We start from the raw sequence: 13,368 nt of genomic DNA, 5'->3' as shown, positions 1-13,368 counted from the left end.
TAACGCAAATCTATTTTTGGAAAAATCTGAAATTTAGTTTAACAGATCCTGCTCCTAATTGGTAACACAGTTGGACTGAAGACAATTTCTGCGCAGAAATAGATATAGAAACAAAGTGTACATGTGTTGAGTGAGTGTGTTTTTTATTACATAAGTTTATATAACTTAAGAGGTTGAACCAAAAGGAAAGTCGGGTACTCGTCAAGGGACACACGTGTAAGTGACATATACGGTGGCTAGGGAGGCATCCTTGGTTAAATAATATTTGAGCATTAGAGTATAGCGGACCATAAGGTAACAGACCAGGAGGTCATAAGGTAACAGACCAGGAGGTCATTAACAGACGGTAACAGACCAGGAGGTCATAAGGTAACAGGTAAAATAGACAAAGAGGTCCGCTATAAAAGTCCAGTGGCACAACCCCTGGGGGTGTTGGTGCAGAACCCATATAGGCCATAAGCTCTTGCTGAAGGAATCGCGGCCAGAAACATCGATTCCATTGATCTTTCAGTACCTGACAAGTAGTGCTTATGTACTGAACGATTGGACCGCACGTAATTGTGTGCAGTAGTTAGTAATCTGACCTAATACCATTAGAGTAAAGTGGTCACAAACGCTATCTGTACATTCTGACGTGATTTGTGTAATTTTTTAATTTTAAAGGGAAGTTCGCTGGTCACTCAGGAACTATCTAACAACCCCAACTTTACTGGAAAGAGTAAGTGTCCTTCGGGTAACCCTCATATGTTCCAGTAAACAGAAGGTTCACAGGGGCCCTGGGTTGGGTACAGCAGCTCTGGTTACAGTTATTGCAGTACTGGCCAACGTGGGCGAGAAGTAAGTGGGGTACTTGGTAAACCGCCACCGCCGGCCTGCCCAGGACATCTTGGTTTGTTTGTAAGGGTTCGCTGAAAACCTTGAGATAAAGATCCAAGGAGGAATAAGCAACACCTGCAGAATTATGGGGGCCAGTTGTTCAGGTAGGGGGCGATCAACCTCGGTTCGGGTTGATTCAGAGAACCGACCCGTTGGGTCGGCAAGGTACATCATGTGTGAAAAATACGGAAGTCACACAGAATCTTTATGTGATGAATGGGAGAGAATGACTGTACAAGACAGGGACAAATTCCCAAGAATAGGTAGCTTCAGTCCAGACGTGTTACAAAATTTAAGGAGGAGGATATGTCTCATTGAACCAACAAAGAGACGAAGTAAACATTATGATTATGTGCAGTTAGGGCAACAGGAAGGTGAATTACAAAGAGAGTCAATTGACTTTTCTGAATCTTATCTTGAGAGGAGAGACATGGCATCGGGGAGGATTATGGTTGCGGAGAAAAGCACAAGGTTGAACAATAAAAACGCTCTTAGCAACTGTAGTATAGATTATAAGAATAAGTGTAATAACTGTAACAATGATTATTGTAATACTGTTGAATGTACAACTATTAACCTATGCAAGTTGCACCCCATGTCAAACTTCCCTCAGGAATACAAACAAGAAAGTGAGCCCAGAACGATGTCAGCACCTCTTCCAGCAACCATCACAAAAGCCATCCAGGTGGACGCGACCAAATTGGTAAAGGCAATAATCGAACCCCCTAACGGAGGGTCAGGTGAGGTCGTGTCCACAGGTACGTACAATGTTCCATATCACGCACAAACAAATGTACCCCATATTGTAAGACCAACACAAGATGATGTAACTGAGCTCGATCTGGCCAGGGTGATCTCAGTCCCCAATGGGAAGACTGACGATCAGGGAATCATTCCCGTCAAGGACAGTGCAATGCGCTGTCTCTGGTCCCGGACCGAATTGAGATCAATTGTGTCTGAATTTCCTGATCCTAGGAAAAATCTAGTCAAATGTCAAAAGTTTATTAAAGAACTAGGAAACGCCACAGAACCCACCAACAAAGAATGGCGGACAGTGCTGAGGGCATGTTTGCCCTCCAGTGTTGACCCTGAAAAGTTCATTGCTGATTGTAAATTAAACACGGAGGTACCTTGTATGGAAGAACACAATCAGGAATGTATTAGGCAGATTAACCGACAGTTAGGAATATATTTCCCAGCTGCTGTCAAGTGGAATGACATTCTCTCCATAAGGCAAAACGAAAGGGAAAATGTTTCTAATTATTTCAATCGAGCACTACAAATAATGGCTAGAAACACTGGGATCGCAGACATCAAGACAAATGCACAACATAAAGGAATAGCGGTTAAGGTATTAATGAATGGTTTAAAAGATGAATTAAAAACAAGGGTACAGACCACCAACCCAAACTGGAGAGATATCTCGGTGACCGCACTAAGAGAGGCCGTCATCAATCATGATCAGAATATCACCAGATACAGAGAGTCACAAAGAGATGAGTTAATGGCAGCAAATATACAGGCCCAAAACACAAGACCACCCCAACAAAAGCCCCACACCCCTGTGAGAAATCCAGATATGGAAGTCTGTTACAATTGTCATAAAAAGGGACACTTTGCAAGAGATTGTAGATCAAGAGAAAGACAACACCATAATCATAAAACCCAAGGAATCAGGGAAGTACAGGGGAAACGATTGATGATGATGAGCATCCGAGCGTTTGAGGAGGCATCAAATCAACCAAAACCTCAGGTCATTGACACGTGGAGGAAGCCCAGGATTTGTTATCATTGTAGGAGAGAAGGGCATTATGCTAGCAACTGTAATAACCCACATAAAGTTAGACCCCCTAGACCAAGAAATGAGCAAAATTACAATACACACCATTATAATCAGGGATCACATAGGCAGGAAAGGTGATTATTAGGAATGGAGGCAAGCCTGAGGTAACGGTTAATAAAGTGGGAGGTCATTCACTGAAGACACAGGAATGACCAGGTGAAAAGTTGTAAATGTATTTGTGAAAAAAAAAAAAAATGTTTTTTTTCTCTCTCTCTCTATCCCCATCTCTGACTAGTATTGGTAAGAATTCACACATTGCATATCCACTTGGTCCTTGCAGAAGTCTACCAAACCCCAGCATGACCTCCGCCACAATGTATTTCTGGCCAGATACAGACAGTGGAGTAATGCAGGTGCTGGTGGGAAGGGACTGCTCAAGGAGACCATTAGACACATAGATATGACAGCCTAATAAGTCGGACAATGATTTTCTAATGCTAACAATGTTTTCTTAATGTTGACAATGTTTAAAAATGCTTTGTTTCTCTTTCCTTATTAATGGTTATTGTCGAGTTATGTAATGTATATATGCACATGAATTGTTCTCTACCTCTTTTGTTTTTTTTTGTTATCTCTCTCTTCCCACTCATGTTTCCATGGTTTAAAGATGGTATGTCACCCCTCAGTTGGACCAATGGTAATGCCAGATTTTTGCTCCTTACAGAAAGATCGTCGGTTGGGAATGAACATTGCATCACCAGAATGTTCGTTTGGAAGACTGAGAGACAGCACCTTTGAGAAGACAGCAGAACAAGAAGAACAACAAGACGAGAGAACTTATTATCGTAACAAGTTCTCTCCCCCTCAAACTGTTTTCTTATACCCCCTTTACAAATTTCTTCTTTTCTCCTCCTGTAAGATGGACTTGCCCCAAGAGACTGCAATATGGATTTTCCCGTTAACCAGGATGTTGACCAGAGCAGTCTGTTTCGGTGAGAGTACCAGTGAGGTCGAGAAAGGATCCAGAAAGGTTCTAATGACTGAGACGGAGGTGTAAATTTCCAATAGCAACCCAATCACCAAGCAAAGGCGAGTACCGGGCACGATCTAACAACCATGTTATCTGTAAACATTTTCTTTGATGGATTGTTAGCTGAAGAAAATTGTATCTGTAGGCTCTGTGATAATCTGGTTGAAGATGGATGCATAAAGAAATGCCAATCCAGTTTTAATATCCATATGGACCGGCATCCATTGAGTGACTATCACTCTTTAGTGGGTAATGTGTTAAACCAAACAGATTGTTGGGTATGCTCTCAAGTACCTCAGGGTCATAGCAAATCAGGGCTAGTACCATTTCCTTTAACGTTAGGGGAGGTACTTGAGCTAAGTGGTGGGAGACCGGTGGACTGGAGGTTTAATATCTCCAGCCCTCCTAGTTTGAAGCTCCACCAATACCATGTGGATAGGTCCCTCTTATGTTTCAATATCTCCAATCCCAGAAAACCGGGAAATTGGGAAGTGTCATGGAGCAACCTTACCATGACCTTTTCACACAGAGCAGATAGAATGCCTACAGATACAGAGCTTGTACGCCACATAGCCAGTAGAGGAAAATCTTTCCGGTATCGATATACCTTAGGAAATAGGATTACTAGAGTTGGAGAGGTATCACCAGGATACTGTGCACATATCGTACAAACTGATACGTGCATTAAGCAGATGGAAGAATTAGGGTCAGGAGATTTCACCTGGAAGGTTTGTAACATGGTAATGTCCTTCTCCGTCCCATATGTTCTCCCCGATGACGCATATTTCATATGCGGGAGAAAGGCGTACAAGTGGCTTGCCCCAAACTCTGAAGGATTGTGTTATATTGGAAAAGTATTGCCTGAAGTGATGACTGTTACACATGACAAAATGAAAGACATACACCGTGGTGCCCAAGCTCCTTATACTCACACTCATTACGAGCACCGAGTTAAAAGACAACTGTCAGAAAGGTTAGAGCATCCGGCCTCTGATCTTATCCATGAATCCACCGGGATTCAGGTTCTGGTAGCGTTAGATTTCACTCGCACCGCTCGAGGAGTGATGAATTATAGATACATTTCCGCACTCGCCAATTTGTTAGATAATATCACTGAAATGTATGATGACACGTTTAGATACACTGGAAGAGAACTTCAAGCTTATAAAACAGAACTAGTTCAGCATAGGATGGTTCTTAATTATCTTACAGCAGTAACAGGCGGATATTGTGTTACATTGGCAACACAGTACGGCATAAAGTGTTGCACTTATATCACGAATAGCACCGAGGATCCGGTAGAGGTCATAGACCAAAAGATGGACGATATTCTGCAATTAAAGTGGGAATTTCGTCGAAAACACAATCTCACCCTTGCTGCTGTAGGTAATGAGCTGACTGGTTGGGTGTCATGGTTGAACCCGCGAAATTGGTTCTCCGGTTTAGGAGACTGGGCTCAAGGAGTCATAATGGATGTTGGAAAGTTTCTACTATGTATCTTAGGTGTCGTTATATCGATTGGATTGATATTTAGATGCGGGCAGGCTTTAATGAGGTGCAAACAAAGTACAAAAGTGATGAGCGTGAGGAGTGAGGAAACTGTAATTAACCTGGATTTGATTTATGACCCAATAATAGAAACCCGAATGTGATGAAAATGCGATTATACGGTCCGTTTCTTTCACCTGTTTTTCTGCTTTTCTCCAAGATACAAAGACCCCCTTGGACGAGGAAGTTGACGAGACGCTATACAGACAACAGACAAGCACCAAAGATGAAGTTTTGACCACTTGAGAAATGGACACTTGATGAACTTTGCCATGGATCCCCAGTTTCCCTAGTACATTTAAACTCACGCTAGCCCAACATTTTTTTGTAAATCCGATGGCTCTGACAAAGCTATTTGCTCATGCCCAAGGAGCAATACAGCGCAAAGAAGACGACTCTCAACAGATACCGAACACAACTTCGACGACAGATGTACATTTCCCTGACATAGAATATCATTGCATTTTCCATAAGTGTTCTTTATCTTCATCTCTACAACCCTCAGGTAATGACACACATAGACGATAGGGAATACAGGCACAGATATCAGCAACCACATACCTCCCCCATTCATGTATCATCAACTAAAATGTGCTCCCCATTTTGTTCAAAATCCGAAAAGAGCTCGGTAAAGTTTGACAGCCCATCCACAGACCTGTACCACAGGATAAGAAGGAATTCAAATGTATACTTCGCAATACCTCGAAGCTTGATTTACAACACGTACGGCACGATGATACATGACCCTCCTCCAAACATGGACTCATACACACATGCTTCTGCTATCACACTAGGTCATACCCTCTTCACACCTACTCCTCTCTCCTCCCTCACCCAACCATGGAAATGAATTAACCCCTGACATATATTTTTCTCCTTTTGAAATGTTTTAGAAGGTGGCAGTTATTATTGACTGCCAAAGGGTGGACTGTCAAAGTCAGAAAAATATCCCCATACACGTTGCCATATTTGCACCGCACACTGGTCCGTGCTGCGCATGCGTACGCTCTCCCGTGAAGGCGCATACCCGCAATAGCGTGCACTCGCAGGCGCGGTATGCGTATTTACGGTAGAGTTTATGTAGTCGTAGCGTGCGACTCATTCGTTACATATTTTCACAATTAATGTAGTTTATAGATCATGATCCCTTTGATAGTTTCTGAAAGTTTGGTTAAAATAGAAGGTCCCTGTTTAAAGTAATCCCTCTTTGTATTGTACGAAGGGTCTAACAGGAATCATACAGCAGTGTTTGGTACCCATCGGAAGAGTATTTAATTAGCAATATTCCGGTGTTGGTTTGGAGCGTATTAATCGCTCGTGCGAATAGTTATGGACATAAGAAGTTTATGTCCATTTCTACTATTTACTCATACTCAGGTATGCGGCGGGAAACCTAGTTCCCCACCCACCTGAGCTGTTTGAAATCGTCACAGCCCACCTGTATGAATCAACCTATGACCTTTTGTTGTGATACAGGGTCGAATTCCTTCATCCAATGGACAATGGGATTGTAGGGACTATGAGATTGCATTGTGTGTGGGGCATAAATAGGCAGGCCGACCACATCCAGCTCTCACTCTTCAACGGTTCTCATTGCTGAAAATCGGGTGCTGGATGTCCAGGCGCATGCGATCGTTTACCCTTGTGCGGAAGTTTCTCTCCGTAATCATTGTCTTACTGTGAGCCAATTTCTCTCATCTCTCTCCGTCTCTCTCTCTCTCTCTCTCTCTTTCCCTTCTCTTTCTCTCGTATCTCCCCTAGACTAGTATTGTATTGTACTAGATAGTATTGTATTTTGGTTAGGAAGTCTTTGTTATATTGTAGTGTATCATTTGTACTGTTATCCCCTTTTTACAAGTATACTAGATATAATACAGTTAATAGGCTTTGGACCCTAAACCAGTATCTGTGTATTTCCTATAGTGTTAAGTGTTCACTTGAGCGTCGGTGACGCTCAAGCAGCTTTGTAGTTAGTCAGGTTACACAAGGTTGCACTTACACCCTGTATTCACATTAAGGTATTCCGTGTATTTCATTGGTATAAGGTTTAGACATAAAGGTATAGCGTTGTGAGCGTCTGCGCCGCTGGTGATCTCCTCGTGGTCTCGAGCGTCCGCTACGCCATAGCGAATCATTACTCTAGTCATAGCCAATAACGTGTCCTGTGATCACTGGGCCGTGAGCGAACGTGACGCTTGAGCGTCTCGCCTACGGCTGAGCGATCGTTACGCAACTAGCGTACCATTACGGTACTTCTTAAGTAAACAGCGTACAGTGTTCTTAGACTTCATAAAGGGTTGTTTATACGACAAGGGAATTTAGCATTATCACTTCTAATAGGGGGTGTGGGAACTAGATGTAGAACTTGTTGCAAGGAAACCATGCTGGTATATAATATTCCTCAGGTGCCCAGCTTTTGAGCCAGCAATGCGGTTGCAAGAATACCTATCAGATCCCAGACTATTCTGGAAGTGCTACCCTATAATGATATTCACTGACCGGATCTCACTAACATCTGACCGTATTGACTTTCTCACCTACATTAACCAAGGTGCCCTGGACTATGGAAGGCCCTAATTTGGCAGCTCACCCCCCCCACGCAGGAGGTGGTTTTCCTGTTGGCAGACCAGCGTTGTGTGAGATAACACATGAAATTTGATGGATTATGGAGGCTTTCCTACCTTTCTTCCACAGATGTTAGATTATCGATTTCAGTCATCACCTCAGCAATTTCAAACTTCAACCTCTGTATGAAGGGAAGAAGACATATAAAAGGTTACACGCGGTTAATATCAAATGAAAGTGATCCCATTTACACGTGGGAGTTATTGCGCATGAGGCTTTTCAGGGGATTAGTGAGGCTTTAACATCACAGGTCAATTATGCCACTATTAAGATTCTATATAAACCATTTTATCTGAAGAAAGAACATAAAACACTTCAAAAGAAAGACCTAAGTAAGTCTCTGTATAAAAGTCACATCACAAACTTAAACATAGAGTGTAAGAAGAATGACGGGAGCATTTGTGTGAAGACCAGAGTTTGCATTGTAACGTGTACATGAGTGACGCAGGCAAACAGATTTCTGGTACAGAATTTACCAAGGCTGTCACCCTGCCTATGTAAGGTACATGCACAGCACAGATCTATGCAAGTGACCACCAGCGCGCAGTAAACGCAAATGAACGATGTGTGTATAGAGCCAATGAATAATAAAAAAGGTAGCCTTCTGCCAGTAGTGCAATAGCAGGACGTAGATGACAACATGAAAGCATAATAGAGGTTTAACAGGGAGCTTTTCATCTTGCTTAACACGTGCAAGCACAGAAAAAGGATCATATGTCATCGAGATATTAATTGCTGCCACAGTATTCACCTCATATAAGCAGAATAATGGAGTCAGGTTAGGAAGTAAAAACGGGAGCACTCTCTGATTTGGAGCAAAATACTGCAGTATAATAAGTAAAGTGATCCACATCCCACTGCCCATCTTTCCTTATGTCATAATCTCTCATGGAGACGAAGCATACTCGCTATGACCCTCCCTATCAACAAGAAGAGCTAGCCTCCCACCAGAGCAGTATGCATGTATTCTATGTGATAAAATTCTCCACTGACAAGCTGGTATAAAGTCATGGTATACGGCAGCGTTACACCAGTGAGTTTTATGTAAACCTGTGGCGTTTGTGGCTTTATACTGCACGAATCGTGTTAATTAGTGTAAGGAAAATAAAGAGAGATTAGCAGTCTGAAGAGAAACATTAACTCAGGGGCATCTTAAGAGTGGAGGGGGCCCGTGGGCACACTCCGGGTGGGCCCCCTCCTCTCCACGGCACCGTAGGCTCCGGCAATATGCCGGAGTCTACAGCGCATGCGCAGGTTTCCCGAAACATGGCGCCCGCCATGTTTTGGAGACAAAAATTGAACTGCGCATGCGCAGCGGGCATTTTTTATTTGTTCTTTGGCCGCGACGGCTGCCGCTGCAGCGCCCGGCAGTGGACTTCGGACAGGTGAGTATGAAAATAAGAATTTACTTACCGATAATTCTATTTCTCGGAGTCCGTAGTGGATGCTGGGGTTCCGGAAAGGACCATGGGGAATAGCGGCTCCGCAGGAGACAGGGCACAAAAAGTAAAGCTTTAGGATCAGGTGGTGTGCACTGGCTCCTCCCCCTATGACCCTCCTCCAAGCCTCAGTTAGGATACTGTGCCCGGACGAGCGTACACAATAAGGAAGGATTTTGAATCCCGGGTAAGACTCATACCAGCCACACCAATCGCACTGTACAACCTGTGATCTGAACCCAGTTAACAGTATGATAACAGCGGAGCCTCTGAAAGATGGCTCACAACAATAATAACCCGATTTTTTGTAACTATGTACAAGTAATGCAGATAATCCGCACTTGGGATGGGCGCCCAGCATCCACTACGGACTCCGAGAAATAGAATTATCGGTAAGTAAATTCTTATTTTCTCTATCGTCCTAGTGGATGCTGGGGTTCCTGAAAGGACCATGGGGATTATACCAAAGCTCCCAAACGGGCGGGAGAGTGCGGATGACTCTGCAGCACCGAATGAAAGAACTCCAGGTCCTCCTCAGCCAGGGTATCAAATTTGTAGAATTTTGCAAACGTGTTTGCCCCTGACCAAGTAGCAGCTCGGCAAAGTTGTAATGCCGAGACCCCTCGGGCAGCCGCCCAAGATGAGCCCACCTTCCTTGTGGAATGGGCATTTACATATTTTGGCTGTGGCAGGCCTGCCACAGAATGTGCAAGCTGAATTGTATTACACATCCAACTAGCAATAGTCTGCTTAGAAGCAAGAGCACCCAGTTTGTTGGGTGCATACAGGATAACAGCAAGTCAGTTTTCCTGACTCCAGCCGTCCTGGAACCTATACTTTCAGGGCCCTGACAACATCCAGCAACTTGGAGTCCTCCAAGTCCCTAGTAGGCGTAAGGCACCACAATAAGCTGGTTCAGGTGAAACACTGACACCAACTTAGGGAGAGAACTGGGGACGAGTCCGCAGCTCTGCCCTGTCCGAATGGACAAACAGATATGGGCTTTTTTGAGAAAAAAAAAAAAAACCACCAATTTGACACTCGCCTGGCCCAGGCCAGGGCCAAGAGCATGGTCACTTTTCATGTGAGATGCTTCAAATCCACAGATTTGACTGGTTTTAAACCAATGTGATTTGAGGAATCCCAGAACTACGTTGAGATCCCACAGTGCCACTGGAGGCACAAAAGGGGGTTGTATATGCAATACTCCCTTGACAAACTTCTGGACTTCAGGAACTGAAGCCAATTCTTTCTGGAAGAAAATCGACAGGGCCGAAATTTGAACCTTAATGGGCCCCAATTTGAGGCCCATAGACACTCCTGTTTGCAGGAAATGCAGGAATCGACCGAGTTGAAATTTCTTCGTGGGGCCTTCCTGGCCTCACACCACGCAACATATTTTCGCCACATGTGGTGATAATGTTGTGCGGTCACCTCCTTCCTGGCTTTGACCAGGGTAGGAATGACCTCTTCCAGAATGCCTTTTTCCCTTAGGATCCGGCGTTCCACCGCCATGCCGTCAAACGCAGCTGCGGTAAGTCTTGGAACAGACATGGTACTTGCTGAAGCAAGTCCCTTCTTAGCGGCAGAGGCCATAAGTCCTCTGTGAGCATCTCTTGAAGTTCCGGGTACCAAGTCCTTCTTGGCCAATCCGGAGCCATGAGTATAGTTCTTACTCCTCTACGTCTTATAATTCTCAGTACCTTAGGTATGAGAAGCAGAGTAGGGAACACATACACCGACTGGTACACCCACGGTGTTACCAGAACGTCCACAGCTATTGCCTGAGGGTCTCTTGACCTGGCGCAATACCTGTCCCGTTTTTTGTTCAGACGGGACGCCATCATGTCCACCTTGGTATTTCCCAACGGTTCACAATCATGTGGAAAAACTTCCCGATGAAGTTTCCACTCTCCCGGGTGGAGGTCGTGCCTGCTGAGGAAGTCTGCTTCCCAGTTTCCACTCCCGGAATGAAACACTGCTGACAGTGCTATCACATGATTTTCCGCCCAGCGAAAAGTCCTTGCAGTTTTTGCCATTGCCCTCCTGCTTCTTGTGCCGCCCTGTCTGTTTACGTGGGCGACTGCCGTGATGTTTTTCCCACTGGATCAATACCGGCTGACCTTGAAGCAGAGGTCTTGCTAAGCTTAGAGCATTATAAATTTACCCTTAGCTCCAGTATATTTATGTGGAGAAAAGTCTCCAGACTTGATCACACTCCCTGGAAATTTTTTCCTTGTGTGACTGCTCCCCAGCCTCTCGGGCTGGCCTCCGTGGTCACCAGCATCCAATCCTGAATGCCGAATCTGCGGCCCTCTAGAAGATGAGCACTCTGTAACCACCACAGGAAAGACACCCTTGTCCTTGGATATAGGGTTATCCGCTGATGCATCTGAAGATGCGATCCGGACCATTTGTCCAGCAGATCCCACTGAAAAGTTCTTGCGTGAAATCTGCCGAATGGAATTGCTTCGTAGGAAGCCACCATTTTTACCAGGACCCTTGTGCAATGATGCACTGACACTTTTCCTGGTTTTAGGAGGTTCTTGACTAGCTCGGATAACTCCCTGGCTTTCTCTTCCGGGAGAAACACCTTTTTCTGGACTGTGTCCAGAATCATCCCTAGGCACAGCAGACGTGTCGTCAGGATCAGCTGCGATTTTGGAATATTTAGAATCCACCCGTGCTGTTGTAGCAGTATCCGAGATAGTGCTACTCCGACCTCCAACTGTTCCCTGGACTTTGCCCTTATCAGGAGATCGTCCAAGTAAGGGGTAATTTAAGACGCCTTTTCTTCGAAGAAGAATCATCATTTCGGCCATTACCTTGGTAAAGACCCGGGGTGCCGTGGACAATCCAAACGGCAGCGTCTGAAACCGATAGTGACAGTTCTATACCACGAACCTGAGGTACCCTTAGTGAGAAGGGCAAATTTGGGACATGGAGGTAAGCATCCCTGATGTCCCGGGACACTATATAGTCCCCTTCTTCCTGGTTCGTTATCACTGCTCTGAGTGACTCCCTCTTGCTTTGAACCTTTGTAAGTGTTCAAATTTTTTAGATTTAGAATAGGTCTCACCTAGCCTTCTGGCTTCAGTACCACAATATAGTGTGGAATAATACCCCTTTCCTTGTTGTAGGAGGGGTAATTTGATTATCACCTGCTGGGAATACAGCTTGTGAATTTTTTTCCATACTGCCTCCTTGTCGGAGGGAGACCTTGGTAAAGCAGACTTCAGGAGCCTGCGAGGGGGAAACGTTTCGACATTCCAATCTGTACCCCTGGGATACTACTTGTAGGATCCAAGGGTCCTGTACGGTCCCAGCGTCATGCTGAGAGCTTGGCAGAAGCGGTGGAAGGCTTCTGTTCCTGGGAATGGGCTGCCTGCTGCAGTCTTCTTCCCTTTCCTCTATCCCTGGGCAAATATGACTCTTATAGGGACGAAAGGACTGAGGCTGAAAAGACGGTGTCTTTTTCTGCAGAGATGTGACTTAGGGTAAAAACGGTGGATTTTCCAGCAGTTGCCGTGGCCACCAGGTCCGATGGACCGACCCCAAATAACTCCTCTTCCTTTATACGGCAATACACCTTTGTGCCGTTTGGAATCTGCATCACCTGACCACTGTCGTGTCCATAAACATCTTCTGGCAGATATGGACATCGCACTTACTCTTGATGCCAGAGTGCAAATATCCCTCTGTGCATCTCGCATATATAGAAATACATCCTTTAAATGCTCTATAGTCAATAAAATACTGTCCCTGTCAAGGGTATCAATATTTTTAGTCAGGGAATCCGACCAAGCCACCCCAGCTCTGCACATCCAGGCTGAGGCGATCGCTGGTCGCAGTATAACACCAGTATGTGTGTATATACTTTTATATGATATTTTCCAGCCTCCTGTCAGCTGGTTCCTTGAGGACGGCCCTATCTATAGACGGTACCGCCACTTGTTTTGATAAGCGTGTGAGCGCCTTATCCACCCTAAGGGGTGTTTCCCAACGCGCCCTAACTTCTGGCGGGGAAGGGTATACCGCCAATAATTTTCTATCGGGGGGAACCCACG

At 44.8% G+C, this 13,368-nt stretch overlaps 1 protein-coding gene across 1 annotated transcript in view; it reads right to left on the bottom strand.

Moving 5' to 3' along the window:
- Positions 1-13,368, bottom strand: part of CYTH3 (cytohesin 3) — a 262,694-nt gene that overhangs the window by 151,782 nt on the left and 97,544 nt on the right. Inside the window, exon 3 of the mRNA XM_063934469.1 lies at positions 7,919-7,983. Coding sequence (XP_063790539.1) covers positions 7,919-7,983 — 65 coding nt within the window. The remainder of the gene's footprint in view (positions 1-7,918; positions 7,984-13,368) is intronic.

This window comes from Pseudophryne corroboree, chromosome 7, assembly GCF_028390025.1.
Source record: "Pseudophryne corroboree isolate aPseCor3 chromosome 7, aPseCor3.hap2, whole genome shotgun sequence".
In the NCBI taxonomy this organism is placed as follows: Eukaryota; Metazoa; Chordata; class Amphibia; order Anura; family Myobatrachidae; genus Pseudophryne; species Pseudophryne corroboree.
Note: the sequence above shows the minus strand (reverse complement) of the source record. Positions and strands in the feature narration are given on the sequence as shown.